Raw genomic sequence first — 27680 nt, forward strand, 5'->3', positions numbered from 1 at the left:
GCTGAAAGTTTTAGACTATTAGACTTAATAAATGAATTCGGCAATGTAGGAGGATACAAAATTAACGCCCAGAAATCTATGGGGTTTTTTATACACCAATAATGAACGTACAGAAAGAGAAATTAAAAAAACAATCCCATTTACCATTGCAACAAAAAAATTAAGATACCTAGGAATAAACTTAAGTAAAAGATCTGTATTTGGAAAACTACAGGACATTGAAAAAAGAAAGAAGACATAAACAAATGGAAGAATATACCATGTTCATGGATTGGTAGAATCAACATCATTAAAATGTCCATACTACCCAAAGCAATCTATAGATTCAATATAAATCCCATTAAAATACCAATGGCATATTTCACAGACCTAGAACAAACTCTCCAAAAATTCATATGGAACAAAAAAAGACCCCAAATAGCCGCAGCAATCCTGACAAAGAACAAAGTAGGAAAGATCTCAATACCAGATATCAAGCTATATTACAAAGCCATTTTCCTCAAAACTGCCTGGTGCTGGTACAAGAACAGACATACAGACCAATGGAACAGAACAGAGAATCCAGAAATTGACCCAAGACACTATGCTCAATTAATATTTGACAATGGAGTCAAGACAGTCCCTTCAGTAAATGGTGCTGGGAAAATTGGACAGATACATGTAAAAAAATGAAACTTGACCACCAACTTACACCATACACAAAAATAAACTCAAAATGGATAAAGGACTTAAATGTAAGACAGGAAACCATAAAAATCTTAGAGGAAAGCAGACAGCAAAATATCCGACATATGTCGTAGCAATATCTTCACCGATACAGCTCCTAGGGCAATGGAAATTAAGGAGAAAATAAACAAATGGGACTACATCAAAATAAAAAGCTTCTGCACAGCAAAAGAAACCATCAACAAAATAAGAAAACCCACTGCATGGGAGAACATATTTGCCAATATTATCTCTGGTAAGGGTTTAATCTCCAAAATTTACAGGGAACTCATACATCTTAACAAAAAGAAGATAAACAACTCAATCAAAAAATGGGCAAAGGATCTAAATAGACACTTTTCGAAAGAGGACATACAGAAGGCCAAGAGACATATGAAAACATGCTCAGTCACTAATCATCCCAGAGATGCAAATCAAAAAGACAATGAGGTACCATCTCACATCTGTCAGAATGGCTATCAACAAATCAACAAATGACGTGCTGTTGAGGATGTGGAGAAAAAGGAACCCTCTTGCACTGCTGGTAGGAATGCAGACTGGTGCAGCCACTGTGGAAAACAGTATGGAGTTTCCTCAAAAAGTTAAAAATGGAACTCCCATTTGATCCAGTAATCCCACTTATAAGAATATATCCCAAGAAATCAGAAACACCAATCAGAAAGGATATATGCACCCCTATATTCATAGTAGTACAATTTACAATATCTAAGATTTAGAAACAGCCTAAGTGCCCATCAGAAGACAGATGGATTAAAAAATTGTGATACATCTATCTACACAATAGAATACTATGCTGTTATAAAAAAGAAGGCACTCATCATTTACAAGAGCATGGATGGGCCTGGAGAGCATTATGCTAAGCGAAACAAGCCAGTCGGAGAAAGATAAATACCACATGATCTTACTCATTTGTGGGATATAATGAACATCATAAACTGATGAACAAAAATTAGATCCAGACACAGAGAAACATCGAACTAACTGTCAAACCTCAGAGGGGCCCTAACTGATTTGGCTCAGTGGATAGAGCGTCGGCCTGCGGACTGAGAGATCCCAGGTTCGATTCTGGTCAAGGGCATGTACCTTGGTTGCAGGCACATCCCCAGTAGGAGGTGTGCAAGAGGCAGCTGATCAATGTTTCTAGCTCTCTATCCCTCTCCCTTCCTCTCTGTAAAAAAAATCAATAAAATATATTTAAAAAACAAAAACAAAAAAAACCTCAGAGGGAAGGCAGGGAGGGTGGGGGCGGGGGGGGGGGGGGTAAGATATCAACCAAAGGACTTGTATGCATGCATATAAGCATTACCAATGGACACAGACACTAGTAGGGTGAGGGCATGTGCTGGGGGTGGGAGTGGCCAGAGAGAGGTCAATGGTGGAAAAATAATATTGTAATAGCTATGCACGGGCCGGGGGGCGGGGGGGGGGGGGGGGCAGGGGTACTTGAAATATCAGGGAGACCACTCTGTAAAGTATATGATTGTCTAACCACTATGTTGTACACCTGAAACTAATACAGAATAATATGGAATGTGAAAAAATAATAAACAAAATGCTACATAGGTTACTACTATATTTTTGCATTCACAATTCATTGCTGGTGATGCCTATTATATACCTGTAGTTGGGTCAGAAATGCAACCCAACTGCAATGTTGTTCTGGGAAAACATTTCATTTTATAAGGAGTATATTGCAGTAAAAAGTAGAGCTCATCCATGAAAGATTACAAAATTACTGGACCCACCTGGCCAGTGTGGCTCAGTGGTTGAGCATCGATTCATGTACCAGGAGGTCCCAGTTCTCCCAGTCAAGGCACATGCCTGGGTTTCAGCCTCAAGCCCCAGCAAGGGAGGTGCAGGAGGCAGCCGATCGATTTTGATGTTTCTCTCATTAATGTTTCTCTCTCTCTCTCCCTCTCCCTTCCTCTCTCTCTAAAATCAATAAAAACATATTTTTTTAAAACAATCAAAATACTGGTCCCATTTGAAGTAATATTAACCAACTATGCCCTGGTGTTATTTCTTGATTTAGAGTTATACTTTAAGGTAGCGGATGCTATTCCTACTTCTCAAATCCAACAAAAACAACAAAATCCAAAAGTACATTTTTATTTGCAGCAAAATTGTAAGACAGATGGTACTTTAAAGTAGATATTTAAACTCAATACCTGAAAAACTGAAATGTGATGTTTAATTACAGCTCAAATTTTAAAAAGGAATTTTAAAAAATCAAATATGGCACTGCAATTTCCATAAGCTACTTTCTTTATTTCAAAGTGTCAAAAAAAACTAAAGATGTTCTTGTACACACATATGCTGTGTCTAAGAATTCAGAATATGCAAAGAATTTTTCAATATGACTAAAAAATGAAATATTTACACCCTTTAGTATAGTACTTAATACTTAATACATCTCTTTCTGATGCTACTTCTAAAGAGCAATGACTCAACCAGAAAAATAGTAAAGGCTGCCTTTTCTTTTTTAAAGTGCTTATTAGCAAACATTTCCAAAAGCGATGGTTTTTAGAAATACATAATATTCAAAAGTGCTCAGAGTCACTACTTATAGAATCGAATCTGCCATTTTGTACCTTTGCACATGTAAACTGGCTTTATCTGCATTAATGAAAGATTGCTTTCAATGGCCCTCAACTATATGCTTCAAATCATAATAGTGCTATTAGTATCAGCAGCGGGAACAGTAACAACAGAACAAACCCAGCACATTTTTAATGGATCACAGCAGACTAGAAAAACTGTTACAGCTTGTGGATATGTTACATATCCAAGGATGAGCCTTTTCTTTCACTCTGCCTATATGGTAAACATTTAAAAACAAAAACACCTTCTTGTCTCTCTACAGAGTATTTTACAGTACACGAAGATATTAAAATTCTTGTAACATTTAACCAAACTCATTTTAATACAAAGCCTGTTTCCATCAAGAAAGTAAGTAGGAATTAACAAATGAAATACCTAACACTAAAAACCTGAGGGGAAAAATTGTAAACAATTCAGAAATGAAGCTTTTTTTAAAAAGATAGAAACATTCCAAATAGAATGTTTTCTGAGAATGAAATATTTGACTTCATAACAATCATATCATTTTTATCTGATTTAAATAATTTAGAAAAAAATAAGCATCATCTTAACTGCTTTCTATATAAGGCTCATTCTGACTCATGTCCCTAGTATACTAGTAAACCATTTAGTGGTCTTATTGTGAGCATCCCCTCAGGACCCTGTCTATTGTCTGAATCTTAAGCTTCTTTTTACTCCTCCTGTATCTCCCTTCCAAAAATCCCCATATATTCTAAGAAAATCTCCATTAAAAAGTCACAATTTAAATACAGTGTGATAATGCTACATTTGACTTAAAGTAGTAATAAATTATAAATTGTCAAATAACTTAATGTAATTCACAATGCAAAATCCCTGGTATAAAAAGAATCCATCTTGCCCTGAATATAATAAAGCAGTCCAATGATTTCAAATTACTTATGAAATAAAGGCAAAAATAAGGTGTAAAATAGTATTAAAAAAGTCAAGTAAGAAACCAGTTACCATAAATCTTTTTACAAAGATAAATGTAATGGGTCTTCCCACTTTTAAAAATTATTAGGGAGGTCTATAATTAGTGGTTTCAAAAATGACTTTAAGAAAACTAGAGAATGAATTACTTATTATTTGTAACGTATGACATATTTAATATATATGTAACAATAATACTGCCATGGTAATGTAAATTAATCTTTGGATCTGCTACTTTTTGGCAAGTATATTTTCTTTTTCAAAGTCTTTGCTATAACTGATTAATTTTTAAATGTTGGTTTTCAAAAACTTTGCTACTTGAGATATTGTTAATAAGATACCAGAAGTCTCGAATAGTAATATGCCTACAAAATAAAACAAAGATTGTCCTTGCATCTTTTGTTATTATAATAAATACACTTTAAAATAGACAACACTGCTATGCCTGTAAATTAAAAATACCCAAAACCTTAAAAAGGGGGTGGAAAAGGAAAGAAAAATCGAAAATTCTTATTTTTAAAAATAAATCGGAAGTCCTTGAATTTCTTATGAACTTTATCTTCTTTTGGACCAAGCTGTATCTTTCACCATTCATCCATGGGATATGATGTTAAATCTCCATTTTGTAGGTTTCAGTTTAAATTTTCTTGAAAGTTTGCAAAGCTGGTACTGGACTTGAGACGTTTGGCTATATAAATCAAAAATATTAAATTTAACTTATACTTAATTCTCTAAACATGATTATTCATTGTTTTAATGTAAACTATAGTATTTTTTTAAAATATAGTACTCATCTATTAATTTATATTTGAATCAAAATAGGTTCAATCTTCTAAGAATTAAAACCTAAGTCTCGCCGAAACCGGTTTGGCTCAGTGGATAGACCGTTGGCCTGCGGACTGAAAGGTCCCAGGTCGATTCCAGTCAAGGGCATGTACCTTGGTTGTGGGCACATCCCCAGTAGGGGGTGTGCAAGAGGCAGCTGATCGATGTTTCTCTCTCATCGATGTTTCTAGCTCTCTATCCCTCTCTCTTCCTCTCTGTAAAAAATCAATAAAATGTATTTAAAAAACAAAACAAAAACCTACGTCTATTTTTTTCTATCAAACTCAAACAACATAACTTTGTTAGAAGCAGTACCAAGTAAAACAGACATAATTTATAACATATTGAGCATCACAATCTTAAATATGTAATACAGGTGAAAGTACTCACAAATGGAAGTACTATAAAGTATAATAAAATTACATATTCAAAACTCTAAGTTAGAAATCCAAATATAAATTTCTCTTAAAAGAATTCAGTTCAGCCCTGGCCAGTTTGGCTCAGTAGTTGAGTCAGCCCAAAGGGTGGAGGGTTAGATTTTTCGGTCAAGGACACGTACCTCGGTTGCAGGTTTGATCCCCAGCCCTGGTGGGAGAGCTTGCGGGAGGCAACCAATTGATGTCTCTCACCTCCATGCTTTTCTCTCTCTCTCTCTCTCTCTCTCTCTTTCTCTCTTTCTCCCTCCCTCCCTCCATTTCACTCTCTCTAAAAAGTAATGGAAAAAAATACCCTCAGGTGAGGATTAAAAAAATAATAATTCAGTTCATAGGCACAGACAATAGTATGGAGATTACCAGAGGGAAAGAGGGGATAGGGGGTGTTAGAATAGTGTAAAGGGGGGGTGGGGGGGGGGGAGCCTAACTTTTTTCCCTAAAAAACATTTTCTTTTTATAAACTAAAATTACTGAAAGAGAAGCTCTTACTTTCATTCTGATAATAAACAAGCATCTCAAGAGACTTAGAGGCACTTTTCTTCAGCTAAATGGGATCTTCTAGTTAGTGCTTTTTCTGCTCTGCCCTATTTGAAGGGAACCAAGGAAAGGTATTAATTTGAATCGAGCACATGTTATATGTCAAGTAATGTTCTTGCAACTGCAATTTCAATTTGTTCAGAAATGAACTGTATGTAAGCTATGGTTTATCCTTGCCAGCTGCACTTCCAGGTGCTTCTGCCATGGCTCCAGGGGGCCTAAGAGCTGTCTCTATCTCCCCACTGTGGCCATTTGGGTCTTCAACATCTTTGTTGCTTATTCCTCCACTGTTGCCAACCTTATTCCAGGGAATCTAGCTTTTTCAATTAAAGCATCTGAAAGATACTGTATGTTGACTTTTGATCATCTACACTTACAAATTTCTTATACATCTCTTTCATTAGTAAGCATAATTGTGAAATTTGAAGTAAAGAATTGTCTAAGGCTAATAAACTTTTGAGTTCTCAGAGTATATATCATTTTTAAAACAGGCCTAAATTTTTATTTTTAAAATATATTTTTATTGACTTCAGAGAAGAAAGGAGAGGGAGAGAGAGAAACATCAACGATGAAAGAGAATAAATTATTGGCTGCCTCCTGCATGCCCCCTACTGGGGATCAAGCACACAACCTGGGTATGTGTCCTGATTGGGAATCAAGATGTGACCACTTGGTTCATAGGTCAATGATCAACCACTGAGCCATGCTGGCCAGGCCAGGCCTAAATTTTTAAAATACAGGTTTTTAACTAAATAAATGAACAATTACAAAAAGACACTTACGGAGAATGAGTTTTCGTTTCTTTTGTTCTGAATGAAGAAAGCTACTAAGGTAGAAGACCACAGGGAGAAAAAGGATGAACACAGAAACAGCGATTACAGGCACAGTATCGCTGCAAGGGACCGAACAATTGAAAGTTCGACTCCAAAGTTTCCGAGTAATGTTCATCTGGAAAAATAACAAATAACATTACTCTGTTTTATATTTGGTTTGTCTTCAATTTCATACAATTATTTGGTTAATAACTAAACAAACACTTAGAATTTAAACTAAATATACATGGTAAAAAAAATCTATGGATCATTGAGTATAATATCTTTTGCCAGGAAATAAGGTGGTTCACAATTAGTCATTGTACAAATTTATATCCATACAAAAGTTTCATATTCTAAGTTCAAAATAATGTCCTAATGTCCAAATAATGTTGACCTTTCACAGAGTTGAAACAGAGAACTTGTATCAATAAGAGTATCGTAAGACCATGCTTCATTCATTAAAAAAGATTTAAAAGGGTAACTATATGATGTGATAGATGTGTTAATTAACTTGACTATGGGAATCCTTTCACAGTGCATACATGTCAAATCATCACGTTATACACTTTAATTATATTATAATTTTGTCAATTATACCTCAATAAAATGCGGGGAGTGGGGCAGGAAAAATTTTTTTTCCTGTTAACATATGTAATCTCTAATCTTGTTGCAAAATTTTTAGATGAAAATAAAAATATCAACTTTATAGGGCTTCTCTGTTTATGAAATGCTTAATATTTTATCTGAGGTATATAAAAGGTTCATATTCATGGCAAATATATTTGTTTAAGTACATAATACCCAATGAGTCATGGAAACTTTCTTAGACAATAATAATATCTTGTTTAGTAGCATACAATAGATACAAGTTAGGGGCAGCAATATCTTACTTTCACTGAGCTCTTGATTTCTGTCAGTCTGATAATATAAGGAAACTATCAAATTTAATGTAAAAAACTGTTCTTCTCTGGATTTTGTTTACTTGAGGTACGGTTTACAAATAATACATTATATGTTTACTGTAAGTTTTGCTTATTGCAAGAAGATGTTCTAAAATAGGTGGTCATGTCGATTTCTTCTGTAATTCCACTTATGTCACAGAACCAATATTCATTTTTCTTCTTTATTTTAAAAACAATGAAATAGACTATTGTTTTAAAAACATCTATTTATTACTTATTGAGAGGCTACAAGAAACCAGGCACTGCCCTAGCCAGTTTTGCTCAGTGGATAGAGCATCGGCCTGTGGGACTAAAGGGTCCTGGGTTCGATTTTGGTCAAGGGCACATGCCTGGGTTGCAGGCTCAATCCCCAGTAGGGAGCGTGCAGGAGGCAGCCAATCAATGATTCTCTCTCATCACTGATGTTTCTATCTCTCTTTTCCTCTCCCTTCCTCTCTGAAATCAATAAAAATATATATATTAAAAAAGAAAGAAAGAAACCAGGTACTATTCCAGACATTGGTAATAAAGCAGTAAAAAAAAACCCACAAAAATCCCCAGGGTGCATCTACTTGAAATGCTTTTTGCCATCCTGAATATCATTGATCCACTATAGTTAACTCTGAGCTGCTATGATAATTCATATTCATCATTAAGTTTATCAATTTTGACCCTGAGTTCTCTACATTTAGCCAGTAATTACTCACTTTCCTCTAATGCCTCAATACTCAAGACATCATATTCCCATAAAAAGGCAGGCTATACAATGGCGAAAAAGCTTTTTTGTTGACCATTCATTCCATCGATACATATTACTAAGGGCCTGTTATATGCTAGACCCTGTTCTAAATACTAAACAGAAAACAAAAAGGGGCATGAGGTCCTTTTATCCTCATGTGGCCTGTATTTTAGTGGGGGAAGACAGACTATAAATAAGTAAAGAAAATTTTCAGATAGTAATAGATATAAAGAAATAAAGCAATGGGATAGGAACTAATTGAGGAATGGCTTCAGAAACACATGACAGCAAAAGTTCTTGAATCAGCAACACATGAATAAGAAACTGAAATGTAAACAATAACAAAGCCCACACAACTCAGAAAATACACATTATCAAACTTAAAAATCAAAATGTATCAAAGTATCAACTCAGTTCTGAAGACCTGTTGATTTCTATTTTAGTTTGACAGATAATGATATTCTAAAACTTTACTACTTTATAATTAGTTATTTTTGGTTCAAGACAGAATATGAAGATTCCAATATACCACTGAAAGGGGTAATGATACTGAAGGCATATTCAACAACACTGTAAAATATGTATCTTATTAGAAGCAAAGTACTTACTGCATCTTCCACATCAATGCATAAATGTGTTCCAGGTTCAGCCTTATTCTCATGTTCATTCCTTTTTTGCATTTCACTGTACATACTACTCAGAGTTTTGTATGCATTGCGACAGTTTTTGCATACTTCTGAATAATTTCTTAACTGCAGAAGACTGTGTATGCTCTCCTAAAATGTCAAAGGCACATGTAATACATACAATAAACATTACATCTCTTTAATGTAAGCTATTTGCCCTCCTAGAAAACAGGAAATAACAGAGTATGTTAAGTGCTGAGCTATGATGTTGAGCAGGTCACTAAATCACTCTGAGTCTCCATTTTATCATCTACAATGGAGGACTACACTACCTGTATTATAGGTCCCAAGGATTAGAAACCTGGCATATAAAGCACAAAGCAAAATATTTTGGCACTTTCCAGTTACCTCTAAATTCTGAAAACCACTGCACTACCCTCTGTTAACTGAGGACAACAAAAATTTCCTAAATTATCTTATCATTTTACATTTGCTCTTATGTATCCTACTTTCACCGCATAAATAAAATATGAGCTTGCCTGTGCTGACTTCAACAGAGAGGACTTCATTAATGGGAAAGGAAAAGTCACTAAAACTACATCCCACACGATCCTCTTACCCCAAGGTTTATAATCCAGGTCCTTCTACTCAACAAAAAGGGACTAACACCAAAGAATTCTTTAACCTAAAATGAAGGTAATGGATATAACATACAAGATAGTATGTTAGTGAATCTCAGTCTTTTCTACTTAGGACTAATGCTGTGTTTTCTAAAGAGTCAGTTCACTTTATTCTTCACCTTGTGGCCTGGAGAAATGCTATGTTAACTGAATATCAGAATGAAAGAGAAAGGACTAATAAGAGGATTTAACATGATACAGCCCCCATAACGTTAGCCTCACCATCTATCTGACAGAGAAACTAAGACTCTAGTTCTGTCACAAGAAATGGCCCATTGCCTCTTTTTCACAGAACAACTGTGCATTTAGCTAAAAGTGTTCAATCAAAAACTGAGCACAGACCCTTGATGGGAGAGTGTAATTTAGGCATTTATATTAAAACTAGAGGCCCGGTGCACGAAATTCGTGCACGGAGGGGGGTTGTCCCTCAGCCCAGCCTGTACCCTCTCCAATCTCGGACCCCTCAAAGGATGTCCGACTGCCCGTTTAGGCCCGATCCCTGGGATCGGGCCTAAACGGGCAGTCGGACACCCCTCTCATAATCCAGGACTGCTGGCTCCCAACTGCTTGCCTGCCTGCCTTCATGATTGCCCCTAACTGCTTCTGCCTGCCAGCCTGATCACCCCCTAATCACTCCCATGCCAGCCTGTTTGCCCCCAACTTCCCTCCTCTGCTGGCCTGGTCACCCCTAACTGCCCTCTCCTGCAGGGTTGATCACCTCCAACTGCCTTTCCTTGCAGGCCTGATCCCTCTCAACTGCCCTCCCTTGCAAGCCTGATCCCTCTCAACTGCCCTCCCTTGCAGGCCGGGTGCCTCCCAACTGCCCTCTCCGGCTGGCCATCTTGTGGTGGCGATCCTGTATCCACATGGGGGCAGGATCTTTGACCACATGGGGGCAGCTATATTGTGTTGCAGTGATGATCAATCTGCATAGTTCTCTTTTATTAGATAGGATAGAGGCCCGGTACAGGGGTGGGGGCCAGCTGGTTTGCCCTGAAGAGTGTCCCTGATCAGGGTGGGGTTCCCTTGGGGCATGGGGCGGCCTGAGCGAGGGGCCTGTGGTGGTTTGCAGGTGGGCCATGCCCCCTGGGATGCAAGCGGAGACCCTGGTATCTGGAATTTATTTTCCTTCTACAATTGAAACTTTGTAGCCTGGAGCAGAGCCACGCCTGGGGCTCCCTCCGAGGCCCGAATCCATTTGTGTTGGGGTTATAATTGAAACTTTGTTGCCTTAAGCGGGTGGTCCCGGCCAGGGTGTGGTAGCAACCCTGGCCTGCTCTCTCAAGCTCCATTCTGCCACCATTTGTTTGAATTTGTTTACCTTCTATAATTGAAACTTTGTAGCTTGAGTGGAGGCTTAGGCCTGCAACGGCTGGCAGAAAGCTTGGCTTCCTCTGTTACCTAGGGAACCTTGCTCTCTGTGGCTGTAGCCATCTTGGTTTGGGTTAATTTGCATACTCGCTCTGATTGGATGGTGGGCGTGGCTTGTGGGCGTGGCTTCTGGGTGTGTCGGAGGTATGGTCAATTTGCATATTTGTCTATTATTAGATTAGATTTTAAATGCACATATATTTTAAAATAGCAATAAAAACCACAAAGGTACTAAAGGAAATCATAAGAGAATTTTAAAAAATAATCTCAAAGTGGGAAAAGGCCTTCTAGTGTGACACAAAATCTGCAAACCATTAAAAAAAATTTATAAATCTAACTTTAAAATTTATTCATAACAAAAAGCACAATAAAAAGACAAAAAACAGGAGACCCTTTCCCCCTCCCCACGTGGGAGTCTGTTCTGTGGGACTCTTTCCCTCTCCCCACATAGGAGTCTGTACTCGTTCTTCAATAAATTTCCATCTTTGCTAAAAAAAAAAAAAAAAAGACAAAAAACAAACTAGGAAAAATATTTGCAACTAACATTCCAGGAGAAATGCTAATTTCCCTAAAATGCATTCATCTGAATACTAATCTCTTAAAGCAAAGAGTTTCTGGGTAAATAGGTTTGATATACAAAATTTACGGTTTCAAGTTTTACAACACACATTACTCCACTATAATTGTGAAGTCCTGTAGTAAAGCATTTCCCAACCGTATTAGTACAAAGGCCATCTACTAACATCTTTCAGAACACGGTTTTTATTATTGTCAGGAAAATTCATAATTCTGTGTTATCATGAGGAAATCATACATATCTATATCCTAAATATGTTTACATCTACTTGTGAGGATTATTTACTTGTTAAGGGAGTTTCAAAACTATAATTTTATCAGAGTTCTAATCTCATCCTCACCACCATCAAGGAGGTTCCAATACCAACATTCAGGGATCAGAGGAGGACAAACTGAAAAGCACTAGGGCAGGTTTCTTGAAGGCTACCTTTTATATTATTACTTCAATACTCAAAGTTACCAACTAAACAGTGCCTTTTTAAGTAGGTAAAATATATGTAAGTGAATACTGACACAAAGAATAAGCTTCCTATAGACACACAGAATCGTATGCATTGCAAAATACCGTACTGCACAATGTCAAAGTCAATTACTGTCCAACAGAACAACATTACGTTTAAGTTAAACAATCACACGACTCAGTTAATGTGTTCATGTTCATTATCTCACTGGGTCCTCACTACAAAATACTTGAAGGTAGGCTGGGTAGATCTTGCTATCCCCGAGGTAGAAAAAAGAAAACTAAAGTTTCTGTGATTTGCCTAAGGGCTAGTAATGGAAGAACTTAGCAGACATCTAGGTCCACTAACTTCTCTATATTGTGTGTATAGACTAATGCCATAAGAGTTGGAATTATTTTTTATTCATTTTAATTTCAAGTATCAGATATAAAATACCTGAAGGTTATGCTCAAAGCAGGTCAAGGTGTTATTAAATTGATTGAAGAAGTTTAACGTGCTAATTGATAATTCTTCACTTTTGTTCGATAAACAATCTGTCAAAAAAATGCAAAAAAGTATATTAATATATCTCAAGCAACAATTATATATTGCCATTTCTCTCCCTCAAGCTATCATCTTGTTTCACACTATAGTAATTCTTTATTTAAACAAGCTTAAAGTGTTCCATATAAGGGAGTTTCCCATATACATAAAGTTTACCCCTTTTAGTTTCCAAAAGTTATCTTACCCAATAATAGACAAACATGTAAATTGACCGTACCTCCGCTCTGCCCACAGCCAATCAGTGAGTATGCAAATTAGAAGGCCAAAGATAGCGGCCGCCCAGCTGCTCCAGGTGCGGAGTGGAGTGGCCTGGTGGGGCAGGATGCCTGCTATGAGAGGGAGGGCAGGGGGCGAAGGGATCTACAGGAACAGAGTGCCACAGCAAAGACAAGACTGCAGACTCTGGAGTCTGCCCGGAAGACGGCAGACTCTGGCCAGAGTCTGCAGCGAAGACGAAGATGGCAGACTCTAGCCGGAGCGAAGGCCTGGGTCCCGGGTGCCGGAGGAAAACCGGTGGTGGAAGCCAAGGGAAGGAAGGCCTATTGCACAAATCTCTTTGTGCAACAAGCCTCTAGTTTTTTATATAATAACCATTTTCATGAAAATCTTAAAATAATCCCATATTCTTTCTTTATAAAAAACAATACACCAATCAATCTTTGTCAGCACAACGTCTTAATCATGAACATCCGTTATCAAATGCTGCCTTAGTAGGAGGATTTAGTGCTGTTTAGGCATAAGACTGTTTATCCTACATTAATTTTACCTAAATTCATCTCCTTTTTTATCCTTTTCTGTATCTAATTTTGTAGGTCTGTGTCTCATCGTCACTAGTGGGTCATTTGTTGCATCTAACATGGTAACATTTTTTCATATGCCCTTTGGGAGAACAGAAACAAGCTGGTGGGAATTTTGCCTGAAATACTGATAAAGAGGCTTCAAGTAAAACATGGGGGAGAAAAAATATACCTAACTGTTTACATGTTTTAAAAAATCTCACACAAATGATATTCCTCTGCAACTTGCTTCCCTTGCTTAGCATTAGCTCAAGTTCATTCCTTTTAATTATGTTCTATGTTGAATGTAGCCCAATTTACCTATTCTCCCTTCTTCAATAAACCTATTCTTTATCCTCACTTTGCTTTTACCTCTCCATGTTCTCAGTTTACCCTCTCATCTGGTAGGTTCAAGTGCCTAGCTTCACATCCTAGAACTCATGGTCAGCAGTTTCAATTTCACCCTCCTAGAATCCTGATCCTCTTTGTGTTGCACATACAAACATTTTCAACCCTGGACAGACTCCATTTACTTTCTTAACTCTAATTCTGGTTGTAGAATATTATTTTAGAAAATTCTAAAGTTACAGTAAACTTCTAATTCACAATTCAAATTCTAATTCACAAAACAATCCTTATAGATGCACTACCAATTACTCTACAAAGGATGTTCCCACTGTTTTCTATTCTGTAGCAATCAATCCCACTCTTGCCCCCCTTAATTTTAACTGGTAGCTGTATTATATACCCCCTCAGGGCCACCTATTATGATAGCTCTCAACTGGGAATGGAGAGATAGGATAGGAGGCTATTGCAATTATCCAAGAGAAAGGTGGCAATGCAAATGAAAGAATTCAATGGATAATAGAGACTGAGTAGGCAGTGAAGGGGACCAGACTATGCCACCTCAAAATAAGCCTCTATAGCATATGGATTATTTTGAGCTAAAGGCCATTGATAACCAGCAGATGCAAGAAAACTCTAAAAGCAGGGCACAAGTTTTTATTTTCTAAATATTTATAAAGGAAATTTCCATTTGCAAAGATGTTTGCCTATCATGTAAAAGGAAGAAGAGGACTCAACAACTCTTACCAATGGAGAGGCACCAACTTCCATCTCTGTAACGAGCCTTACTATACAACCCTTGTTTACCATACCTTTTCTGGTCACCCTCCCATAACTTGTATCCTCCACCCAGAAGCCCCAAGTCCCTTTTCTTTCATTAGCGTAAGATGGCATATAAACCCAAACTCTAACCATCCCTTTGGGTTACTCATCATTGGGGGCTCCCATGTATACAAGTGCAATACATATGTTAAAAACTTCTGTTTGTTTTTCTCTTGTTAACCTGTCTTTGGCCAGTCTAATTTACAGAGTCTCAACCAGAAAACCTAAAACAGAGGAAAAAGATGTTTTTCTTCCCTACAGTAGTCACTAGGATATGACACACTATGAGATATGCATGTAGTATGATAAACAATAATCATTACAATGAAAGCTAACATTAACTGAGTACTTGTGCTATGCTTGTTCTTTAAACACTTTTTTTCCCCATTTCATTCTTACAACAATCCCATGAGGCAAGAACTATCACTATCTCCATTTTCTAAATAAGGAACTGGGGCTTAGAGGAATTAAGGAAGTTGCCCAAAGTCACAAAACTGTTAAGTGAAAACTTGAAATTTCTACTCAGTCTGATTCCTGAGCCTGCACCTTCAAACACTAAAAAATAATTAAATATTTACATATAAATTCTAACCATTAAAGTTCAATACTCAGAGTCAAAAAAAATACCTGCCACCACTCCTCCCTCCACTGCCCATAGATGTATTACACCATGCAGAGATTCGGTCACTACCAAATGATCAGTGTTGGTGCCTGAGATACAAACCTAAACCTGGTGAATGGGTCATCGATAGCAATTAAGACTTCTTTGTGCAAATTTTAAAGACATCCCCTGTGGGTAAACTAATTACCACACACACACACACACAAACAACACACACACCAACACTCCTGCTTCCAGAGGCTGAGCTGGAATTGGGCCCCGTTCACCCCTCACACAATCCCCCAGGTACACGGGTTAGTCTGCACCTTGTATAATAAGGCCCTGCTAGTGAACCTATTTCTACAGTCTTTCCTTCTCTCAGCTCACTTACTCTCTCTATATTCCCTGCAGCTTTTTCTTCTCAAGAATGTGAATTCCTTTCTAACTGTTCACATTATCATTTAAAAATCTGAGGGATCACTTCATAAATTAGCAAATAGCCAGAGAAACAAAGTGGCACACTGGGGAATCATACATCAAATTAGTAAGGCATTGAAATATAAAATATACCTTCCAGACCCTCAATTAAGTATCTTCTTAATTATGCCACATTTTCTTTACTATTTAAAAATTTTACTCCATCCATCAGCTTTCAGAAAGTTCACATACTGAATTCTTTAAAATATAACATAAGCCCCCCCGCCTTAATCCTGGTTTAATGTCATCACAAAGTTGCCTTGAATCATTTTAAGCATGAGGCAGAGTACATATAAATAAAAAGAAACACAATAACAAATATGCAGAATATTAGTATACTGGGCAAACCAGATTGAATAGGTTTTCCTGGGAATACAATCGCATCCATGGCAATTGTACATCTGTGTTATAATAAGCCATGTCATGGCAATGACATACATAATATAGGGATAGATGAGTGTGTGTCCATCCCTGTGTTGCCTACAAAAGTAGTACATGAATAATTGAGAGCAATGCTAATTTCTTCCATACAAAGTATGTAAATTTCTTTATAAAAAAGTAATTTGTAGAATTAAAAAGGGCAAACAAAAGAAAAAAGTGATTTACAAAGGAAGCTCTCTGAACAAAGAAGTTAATCTCTTCTATTTCACTGACAGCCATTCCTCTTCCCTTAAAATAACTGGAACATTAAATAAAAGCTAGTTATATAGACTGGACATCTTGTAATATACTGTATTAATGCAGTATCATCAATGTTTTAGTGATCATTAAACAGTGGCATTATACAGCATAAAGAAATTCATTTATATAATGAGGCTAAAAATGTCTTCATTATTAAAGAGCCCTGACTTTCTGATTTAAAATAAAGGAACTCCAGGAAAATTCCTTTTATCCTTTTATAGGAACTGGGAACATGAAGTTATAAACAGTGAGAGGCTATATATTTTAATTATTAAGTTAAGGAATATTAATGATAATAAAGCTTCCTATAAGCACTAAATGAAGTGGTCATTATAAATTTTCCTCATCTCAGATAATCAATGCAGCCTCATCAAGGTCACATTAGCATAGCTTCTTTCTCAGTGAGGGCTGAAGCATCAGCTCAAAAGCCATTCTTAAGGATGTTAACAATTCAAGTGAAGACCTTCATGGAAACCTACTGAATTATCATAGTAGGAATTATACATCTTTCGTAAAGTATTTGGCATCTAATAGGAATTTGTATAAAGATATCTGCTGTTTTTCAAAACTAGTTTTATAGAAAACAATAGAGACAATCACCAATTTCTGAAAAATAGGGCAAGCTTCAGAAAATATGGTATAAACTAAGGAAACTTTGAACCTGGACAACGTAAGTTTAATAAGTATGAAAACTAAGACATTTTAAATTATAAGATACGGATGAGTGAGTCTAGTGCTTAGTATATTACCATATAGATAAAATATGGGGAAAAGAGGTCCTGGTTAATTGACCTTCAGGTTAACCATTAAGTTTTATTATTGATTTTTAAAGAATCAAGATATAATAAGTGAAGGGTATCAGAATATACCTTTCAAAATATACCTCTTTGCCATAAGAATTATTTTGAGCTGAAGGCACTTGAAACAGCAGATGCAGAGAGAAGCTTTTTGTGATTCCCCTTATCTGCCTAAAGACAGATCCTCCAAAAGAAACTCAATTGTGATAAATCCCTCCCCTGGGAGTTTGATCAACTTGGGGAAGATTGACACTTATCACCAGAAAGGAAATCAATGGAAGAGAATCAAGAGTCCAGAAATAAACCCTGACATACAGTCAACTGTGAGCTGAACACATAAAAACAGAGAGGAGAATGGTGATTGCCAGGGGTTGGGGGTGGGAGAAATGGGGAGATGTTGGTCAAAGGATACAAGCTTCCAGTTATGAGAAAGTTTTGGGAATCTGATGTAGTAATTATAGTTAACAATACTGGATTAAGTACTTGAAAGTTGCTAAGAGATTAAATCTTAAATGTTCTCACCACAAAAAAGAAATGGTAATTATGTCTTGTGATGGAGGTGTAACATAACACTACAGTGGTAATCATTTGCAACATATAAGTGTATCAAATCAACACATTATATACCTTAAACTTACACAATGTTTTATGTCAATTATATCTCAATAAAGTTGAAAGAGAAAAATACCAAAGAACGAAAACACTTAACCATAAAACAATCCATGGTCTCATCAAATCTGGTCATTCTGCTAGTTATTCAACTGTCACATGCATAAGACAACCAAGAAGCATCTCAATAACAAAACTATCCTTATGTCCACAATGCACTTCTGATAACAGCTTCAAAGTTCTGCACAGGAGAATTAGTAGATATATTTCCTTTACTTCTTAGCAGTCATTCTCCACAAGAACTAGTTTCCATATTATTTGTAATGTGAATTGAAAGAGTTGAGCTCTTCCTGGAATATATAGAAACACTCTCACAAATGAAGATTTTATAAATACAAATTTCCCTTACAAAATGTTACTTCTACTATTTTCAGAGCTTCTCCTGTTTCTGCTGTTTCTCAAAATAATTAGCTCAAAATAATCCTTATGCCAAAGGGGCATATTTTGGGGTGGCATGATCTGGTCTCTTATAGTTATATTTTGGGGTAGTATATTTTGGTCCCCTACAATACAAAATGACAACATCCTAGAAAAACTTCTGATTGGGCACAATTTGTTTAAAATTAGTGTGATATGATTGCCTTCTTCCATTACATTAAAAGAGTAAATATCCCTTGTATTCTTTTTTTTCCTAATTTTTTTTTTTATTGTTTAAAGTATTACAAATAGTAATACATATGTTTCCTTTTTTTTTCCCAATTGACCTTCCCCCAGTCTCCCTTACCCCCCGGCACATACCCTCACCCCCCTCCCAGTGTCTTGTGTCCATTGGTTATGCTTACATGCATGCATACAAGTCCTTCGGTTGATCTCTTACCCCCTCCCCGCAAACCCTCCTTGTATTATTTTACATTATTGCTTTTTCAATCATTTTTCAATTATAGTTGACATACATTATACCTTCAGGTGTTCGCCCCAATGATTAGACATTATATAACTTTCTAAGTGATTGATCAACCTGATAAATCTCATACCCATCTGACACCAGGCAGAGTTATTAGGATACTATTGACTATATTCCCTATGCTGTACTTTACATCCCCATGACTGTTCTGTAACAACCAATTTGTTCTTCTTAATCCCTTCACCTTTTTCACCCATCCCTTCAACCCCCTTCCCATCTGGTAGCTGTTAAAATGTTCTCTGTATCTATGAGTCTGTTTCTGTTCGGCTTCTTCATTTATTTTGTTTTTTTAGATTCATTTGTTAATAAATATGTATTTATTGCCATTTTACTGTTCATATTTTTATATATTTTTTTCTTCTTCTTAAAGTAGACCCTATAACATTTCATGTAATACTGGTTTTATGTTGATGAACTCCAGCTTTTCCTTGTTGGGTTATTCTTTTACATATTTCTATAGGCAAATGATTTCATAAACAATGGCTAGATATGTAAGAAATGGGTTTTCTTTTATGTGCAAAGGTAAAGAGAAGACTTTAGCATCTTTCAGTAATATCATAATTATTACTAAACAGTTAACATTTCTTGAACATTAACTATGTGTCAGGTACTGAGTTAAGTACTTTACACAAATGATCTCATTTAATCCTCAAGACAATGGTATAACATAGGTTCCATTATTACTATCAATTTAAAGATAAGGAAACTGAAATCCCAAGAGGCAAAGTTACACGCCCAAGGTCTGGCAGCTAGTACGTTATGGCTAATAAGTGCCAAAATTTAGAATCAAACCCAGATCTCTCTGACTGCAAAGCTCATGCTGGTAACTGCTACTTTTCTGCCTTTCAGTATTTGCCCAAGTGGTTCCCACTAATAAACCCCGATTCCAATCACAGTTCATTAAACATAGTAATAAAAAGTATTCCATAGATTCAAAGATTTCAAGGTTCATTAAAATCTGACTCTATATTATTGAACTGTAACTGCAACATGAACATGAAAGAATTACTTACTTGCACAATTTGCCTTCTGCCATGTGGAATTAAAGAACTCAGACAGAATCACAACTATTTGCATTCTATCTGCCATTAAGAGACTTCTGGCACAACTGTGACTCTCTGAAGTATTCTGTAACAAAAAAGAAAAGAAAAATACAACGTGAGTATTTTTAAGAGCTTCCAAACAACTTGAGACCAAAAAAACAAAGAAACACCTTTTAAAATTAAAATATTTATTCTAAGCATTTTAACATTTTATTTGATATATTCAAGTAATGTCATTAATAATAACAATTGTAATAAAACAATAGCAGCTAACATTTGTTGATACCACGTTCATTTGCAAGGGAAGAAAATCTTTGTTCTTAAATAAGTGTCAACAATTTAGGCCCAAATTGCATGCATGTCATATTTCTTAACTTTTTGTGCATAGGAAAAAATTCTGGAAAGTTGTTCACAAAATGTAGCAGTGGTTATGTGGGCATAATGGAAATATGCTGATTTTTTTATTTTTTTTGCCTCTTTCACACTGTCTAAATTTTTCTACAATGAATATATATTATTTACATAACTTTTTTACTCTGGTGGATAAATTATCACAAAACATTTAGTTTCATCTTCTAGGTGATTTTTTTTTTAAATATATTTTATTGATTTTCCACAGAGAGGAAGGGAGAGGGATAGAGAGCTAGAAACATCAATGAGAGAGAAACATCGACCAGCTGCCTCCTGCACAACCCCCCACCGGGGATGTGCCCACAACCAATGTACATGCCATTGACCGGAATCGAACCTGGGACCCTTCAGTCCGCAGACCAACGCTCTATCCACTGAGCCAAACCGGTTTTGGCTTCTAGGTGATTTTTGGTTCAAAATCTTATAATCCACAAGAAAATGTGACACATCCAGTTTGTACCCAAAGTTTATACCCAGATAAAAAAATATGCTTTCTTCCCACAGATCACTTTAATAACGAAATTCAGGCTATGCAAATAGTAAGTCCAAGTTCCTTTTTTTAATATATTTTTTTATTGATTTTTTACAGAGAGGAAGGGAGAGGGATAGAGAGCTAGAAACATCGATGAGAGAGAATCATCGACCAGCTGCCTCCTGCACACCCCCCACCAGGGATGTGCCCACAACCAATGTACATGCCCTTGACCGGAATCGAACCTGGGACCCTTCAGTCCGCAGACCAACGCTCTATCCATTGAGCCAAACCGGTTTTGGCTTCTAGGTGATTTTTGGTTCAAAATCTTATAATCCACAAGAAAATGTGACACATCCAGTTTGTACCCAAAGTTTATACCCAGATAAAAAAATATGCTTTCTTCCCACAGATCACTTTAATAATGAAATTCAGGCTATGCAAATAATAAGTCCAAGTTCTTAAATTATTTGATCCTTATATATTTCCCTTCCTTTTTTGCCCCAAGCAAGGAACTGAGTCCTGATGACCCTTCATTTTTTCAAAGTTAATGAACTCCTAGTACTTACTAAGCACTATAAAAATCCTGGTGTTTTGAGGATACAAAAGTATAAGGGAATGCCATTAGCACTGGGCTTCAAGAACCTCCCCAGATACATAAAGATAAGGGATTAAATAGTGTGATAAGTAATAAAAGAGAAAGACTGATAACTCTAGAAAAGAATTGATCGACCATGTGGGGATGAGAAAAGAGGGAAGGACATAAGGGCAGAATTCTTGCTTTGAAATCCTATATAATAAAAGCCTAATATGCTAAGTGTCCAACGGTTCAACCAATTGCTATGACACACACTGACCACCAGGGGCAGATGCTCCGACCAGTAGATTAGCTTGCTGCTGGGATCTGGCCCATCAGGACTGGGCAAGATGAGCAGGACACGCCCTGGAGCCCTCCTGCGGTCCCTCCCCGGCCCTGATCGTGCACCGGTGGGGTCTCTTGGCCTGGCCTGTACCCTCTCTCAATCCAGGACCCCTTGAGGGATGTTGGAGAGCCGGTTTTGGCCTGATCCCCACAGGCCAGGCTGAGGGACCCCACCGGTGCACGAATCCATGCACCAGGCCTCTAGTATCTAATGTTTATTTTAGTATGGTTACCCTCGCTGAGGCTTAGTTTTGCCATCTCATTAAAAGATACATCCAAATAAATGCTTGCTTTTAAAATAGTGAATTAAAGAAAGCATTTTAAAAGCTCCTTTATTGAAACTGCTTTCAGAGCAATATCAGCCATAGAAGAAAATTTCTATTATCACTTCTTAAATATTACAACATAGCCTAAGGAGTCAGACAAGTCTCAGTCACTAGCTGACAATCTTGAGCAGCTGCGGTAACCACTCAGAGGTTCAGTTTCATAATCATGAGTCTTACATAACATACGTTAATCACTTGACACCTAGTAAGTAACTGATATATGCTTTCTCACCTAGCTACCTTGCTGCCAACCTGAAATGCTCTAGGTGGGTATAGTTGGCTAGGTGTAATCAGTTACATGAGTTGAAGCTTCATAAGCAGATGCCTGGCTATTTAAAAACTCAATACAGCCTTAGCTGGTTTGGCTCAGTGGATAGAGCATCAGCCTTCGGACTTAAGGGTCCCGGGTTAGATTCTGGTCAAGGGCATGTACCTTGGTTGCGGCCACATCCCCAGTAGGGGGTGTGCAAGAGGCAGCTGATCGATGTTTCTCTCTCATCGATGTTTCTAACTCTCTATCCCTCTCTCTTCCTCTCTGTAAAAAATCAATAAAATATATTAAAAGAAAAAAAATCAATACAGCCTTAGCTGGTTTGGCTCAGTGGATAGAGCGTCAGCCCTTGGACTTAAGGGTCCCGGGTTAGATTCTGGTCAAGGGCACGTACCTTGGTTGCAGGCTCAATCCCTGGCCCTGGTTGGGACTCGTGTGGGAGGCAACCAATCAATGTGTCTCTCACATTGATGTTTCTCTCTGTCTCTCCCTCTCCCTTCCACTCTCCCTAAAAATCAATGGAAAAATATCCTCGGGTGAGGATTAGTAACAACAAAGAAATTAATATAGCCCTGTTGGTGTGGCTCAGTGGTTGAGTGTTGACCCATGAACCAGGAGGTCACAGTTTGATTCATGGTTAGGGCATATGCCCAGGGTTGTGGGCCCTATCCCCAGTAGGAGGCACGCAGGAGGCAGTTGATCAATGATTCTCTCTCATCACTGATGTTTCTATCTCTCTCTCCCTCTTCCTTCCTCTCTCTAAAATCAATAAAAACGTATTTTTTTAAAATCCATACAGCTTAGTCTGCATAAGGGGCCAATGTGTGGGATAGTTCAGTTGAGGAAGAATCAGTGTAGTTGGGAGAAACTAGGAAGTGAGATTTGAACTAAGCCCTATACTGAGAAAATAAAGAGGATTCTAAATTAGGAGAATAAAATGATCAATGGGTGAAAATGGAATGATTACATGGTATTCAGGAAGTATGCAGTAGGCTAATATAGCTACCGTATTTTCCGGCGTATAAGACGACCCCCAACTTTCCCAGTTAAAATATAGAGTTTGGGATATACTCGCCATATAAGACTACCCCTCTTCCAATGCACACCAAATAAAAATTTAAAAAAACATCAGATTTGATTTCAATATGGTAATTTTAATTCAAATGCTTATGACATGCAGGTACTTAGCAGGAAAACTGTCACTTATAAACATAAGGCTGTTTGTCATCAAACATGTAAACATAAAACAGTGCAAGTGGATTAAACTTTTCCTAATTCACTCTAAAGCTGAAAGGAAGGATAAGACAATAAACCCACGGGAGCTGCCATGCTGTTTGTTTTCTAAGCTGTCAACCAAACTGGAACTGATGATGATAGGAGGAAGATAACAAACAATAGAGAGAGAGCAAGTGCCGGGCAAGTCCCTGGGGAGTTAGCAACGCCGCTTCACTGCAGTCCTCAGGAGCGAGATCTGAGAGGCAGAGAAGGAGGTACGGTAATAGGATACAAGGGCGGGCCAGACGGGTGAAAGAGGCGTGTTTTTCTGGGCACAGCTCTATCTCTTTTTTCCATACCCCGGGCGTCCCGGACGCCTGCAGCTTGCTCCGCCCTTCACTTACACCTTCCCGGTGAGGCGCCCCCTCACCTTGTCGTTGGGACCGCGTTAAGTCACTTCTTTCCACGAATCCTGGTGAGTGGATTTTCTTCTACCGTACTTGTACAGTGCCGCCCTTGCTGCTTTCATACGCGCATACAGCGGGGGGGAGCTCAAAAACGGCTGCGGCCGCATCCCCGCCGTATGCTGCGAGCACTCCATTCATTTCAATGGAGCCGGACAGAAACCGTATGTGGCACAAAAAGGAGCCGATGGGAGACACTTGCGGTCTCTGTCCGGCTCCATTGAAATGAATGGAGTGCGGCCGTTTTTGAGCTCCCCCCACAGTATGCAGCAACTGCAGATTCTCCAGTCTGGCTCGGAAGTTTCAGCACCCGCCCTATAAGACGACACCCAGGTGTATAAGACGACCCCCAACTTTTGAGAAGATTTTCCTGGGTTAAAAAGTCGTCTTATACGCTGGAAAATACAGTAAATGGAGTAGAGGCAGCAGAGGGTCAATTTAGGGCAAGGTTATGAAGAGTCTTGAGGGTCAAGAGATTCAGACAATGAGAAATTCAAAAAAATTTTTGCGGACAGTGACATTAAAAGCAGAGTTTGGAGAACATAGGTCTCTAGGCAGAGAACATTTCCATAGTTCAGATATGATGAAAAGATGGTGGCAACCATGGAAATGGAAGGGAAGTGATGAATAATCCCAATGATAATGATGTACTCACTGAGTACATCATTATGATGTAATGATTCTCAATGCTCCAAATGCATGACTTACTTAATCCTTATAACAACTCTATGTAGTGGTATCCTTCTGAATTCAAACCCAGCCTCTTCCACTACATGGCTTTGGATAAGTTACATAATCACTCTGAGGCTGTTTCTTAAACCTTAATATCCATCTATATATGCCTAGGTTCCTCATCTGAACAGAAATTCCTTTGGGAAGGAAACTTTGTATTATATCTTTATATTCCCAACACCTAGTAAGTGACCAAAAAACACTGGCCCTTGGTTTGTATTTAAAAATATTAATACTCAAATACTCATAACCACTTAGCAGAACCCTAACCACAATAAACCCAACCATCCATTTTCATCATGCCCGTTTGGCAAAAAGTAAACAACCAAGCAGATTATTTGCACGATAAATCCATAATCCCAAACTGCACTAGAAAAGTCTAGAATGAGTTGGAGAGGAAATGCAGATTGGGGAAAGGGTTTTCTGCCTTTTCTCATCTCTTTACCCTCTTCCTTTCACACAAGGGTGAGGCGAGCCGGGTGCCCAGGTCACTGGTGGAATCTGAGAGGCACGAAGGAGAAGGAAGTGTTTGCCACCTCCACACTGGGAAGGGCAATTCATGCGGAAATATGTACAGATTGCGTGATGCCCCTAATATCGTACTAGAGTTTGCAGTAATTATTTATCCTCGTCTTAATTCCACAGTATCTGCACAAATGAAAAAAGCTTTTGCTGCCTTAAAAGACCCAAGCTTTGCATCATGATCAGTCATTCTGGCCATAAAACAACTCACCTTTGCTCAAAACAGAATATGATGCCATATAATACCCTATTTACGGGGATAAGTCTTGGGGGCTTTATTTTTAAATCATAGTGAGATGTATATATCTCCCCCTTGCCATACCCAGTAGAAGTATGCCTGAAAAATATTGCATGTAAACCTAAATTTATTTAAACTACTTTGAAAACTAGCTCTTTACAGAAAGATTGACCACAGGGTTTATTTAATGCAATAAATCCCCTCTTTATATAAAAAAATAGATTTATGTTAAGTGATATCAGGCTGACTTAAAACAAGATGTAACTATATACAAGTATGTATTTTGCCAAACCAACTACGATTTATGAAATAATTCCAACCACATTTTCATGAGACTACTTGTGCTCTCAATACCAGAGAAACTTCCCCACTCCACAATCCCAGTTATTCATGTTTTTCCTTTACAAGGCATATCCGACCCACACCTCGTGACTCCCACCAGCCCTTGCCACTCTAATCCTTTCCTACTCTAGACCCTACAAGGTTCCTAGGAACAGGAAGGTATCTTCTGTGTCTTTTTGTTGTTATTAATCCTCACGCGAGGATATTTTTCCCATTGATTCTTAGAGAGTGGAAGGGAGGGAGGAGGGGCGAGAGCTAGAGACATCGATGGGTTTCCTCTTGTGCACGCCTCGACCTCAGGTCGGGATCGGGCCTGCAACCCAGGTACATGCCCTGGACAGGGAATCGAACCCGGATCCTTCGGTCAGCGGGCCAAGGCTCTACCAACCGCTCTAACCACCGAGCCAAACAAGCCAGGGCTTTCTTTTTTTTTTTAAGTCCTTTATAGCCCCTACCCACATGACCAGAAAAGCTCTAAGGGTACTAAAATTTTAGCTCCCGTTTACTAAGAACAATTACTATGTGCCAATATTCTAAGAGTTCTTTTTATCCCCATCTTACAGATGAGAAAACAAGCACTTGCGGGGAGGACAGGGCTAATAAGAGGAGGAAACTGAGACTCTAAAATAATACAAGGCCCTGACCGGTGTGGCTCAGTGGAGAGAGCCTCGGTCTGCGGACTGGAGGGTCCCGGGTTCGATTCCCGGTCAGGGGCATGTACATTGGTTGCGGGCACGTCCCCCGGTGGCGGGTGTGCAGGAGGCAGCTGGTCTATGTCTCTCTCTCATCGATGTTTCTAGCTCTCTGTCCCTCTCCCTTCCTCTCTGTGAAAAATCAATAAAATATATTTTAAAAAATAAATAAATAAAATAATACAAGGACAAACTTCTATAAAGTGTGGGGGGGGCGGGGGGGTCCTGAACATTTCTGGCTACAAACTCCAAGCTCCTAACCACTACAGCTTCCCCACTCCACTTAGGATTTCAGGGGAGGCGGGGTCCTTCCTGGGGACTCCAGGTGCAAATGGGAAGCTGTGGCGGAGTTTGGGGAAGGGAGTAGAGGAGGAGAAGGAAAGGAAAAAGCTAGGGTGAGGGGTGGAGGAGCCTCAAGAGAACTAGTCATATCTGTCTGTACACAGTATGTCCCAAGAGGATGCCCAACAGCAGCTACGGAGGCAAAAATTCAAGCCCAAGCCCTAAAACGCCATCCAACTTTTTTGATGCTCAAACTCGACAGTCCTAGTCCAACCCCTTTTTCCTCACAGATGGGAAAGCTGAGCCCCGCCCCCAGCCCCCGAGGTAGCCTCCTCTCGCCCTCCTTTCCCAACCCTCACGCCAGAGGTCCCAGTGTGCTCCCCTACCTACCCCCACGGCTCGGCTGATGTTGTCCATCTTGCTGGCGACCTGTTGGAAGAGGGGGTAGCAGGTCTGGCAGAGGCGCACCGGCCGGGCGCCGCGCACCAGACACCCCGTCAGCTCTGCGCTGCTGTTGGCGAAGTCCAGCAGCAGGTCCCGGCACTCGGGATCCAGATCCGGCAGGTCCGGGGGCAGGGACTGCGGCCCTAGTCTTCCTCCCCGCAGCAGGGTCAGAGACAAGTCCTCCACTTCCAGCAACTGCTGCTCCGACAGGAGGTCGTACAGGACCCTGCGGGGGCTGCCGTCCACGGCGAGCGTGCCCAGAGCCAGCCCCGACCACAGCAGCGGCCCCAGCAGCAGCGCCGGCAGCAGCAACGAACTCCGCCGCGGAACCGTCGCGTCGGGATCCATCGCGGGGTTCCCCCACCCCAGGGCGCTCGCCGCCGACGCTCCACTCCGAGCCGGCGCCGCCGACCGCCGCTGCTTCCGG

The 27680-nt window shown here is 38.8% G+C and overlaps 1 protein-coding gene across 1 annotated transcript; it reads right to left on the reverse strand.

The window, feature by feature from the left end:
• Nucleotides 1-2819: 2819 nt before the first annotated feature.
• Nucleotides 2820-27680, reverse strand: OSTM1 (osteoclastogenesis associated transmembrane protein 1). Its single transcript, XM_054721999.1, has 6 exons — nucleotides 27200-27680; nucleotides 19891-20005; nucleotides 12698-12795; nucleotides 9157-9324; nucleotides 6836-7001; nucleotides 2820-4945 (listed from the first exon to the last, which is right to left on the reverse strand). Exons 1-6 carry the CDS (start codon nucleotides 27599-27601, stop codon nucleotides 4890-4892), a joined length of 1005 nt encoding a protein of 334 aa, XP_054577974.1. The 5' UTR covers nucleotides 27602-27680; the 3' UTR covers nucleotides 2820-4889.

Source organism: Eptesicus fuscus, chromosome 10 (genome assembly GCF_027574615.1).
Source record: "Eptesicus fuscus isolate TK198812 chromosome 10, DD_ASM_mEF_20220401, whole genome shotgun sequence".
Taxonomy (NCBI): Eukaryota; Metazoa; Chordata; class Mammalia; order Chiroptera; family Vespertilionidae; genus Eptesicus; species Eptesicus fuscus.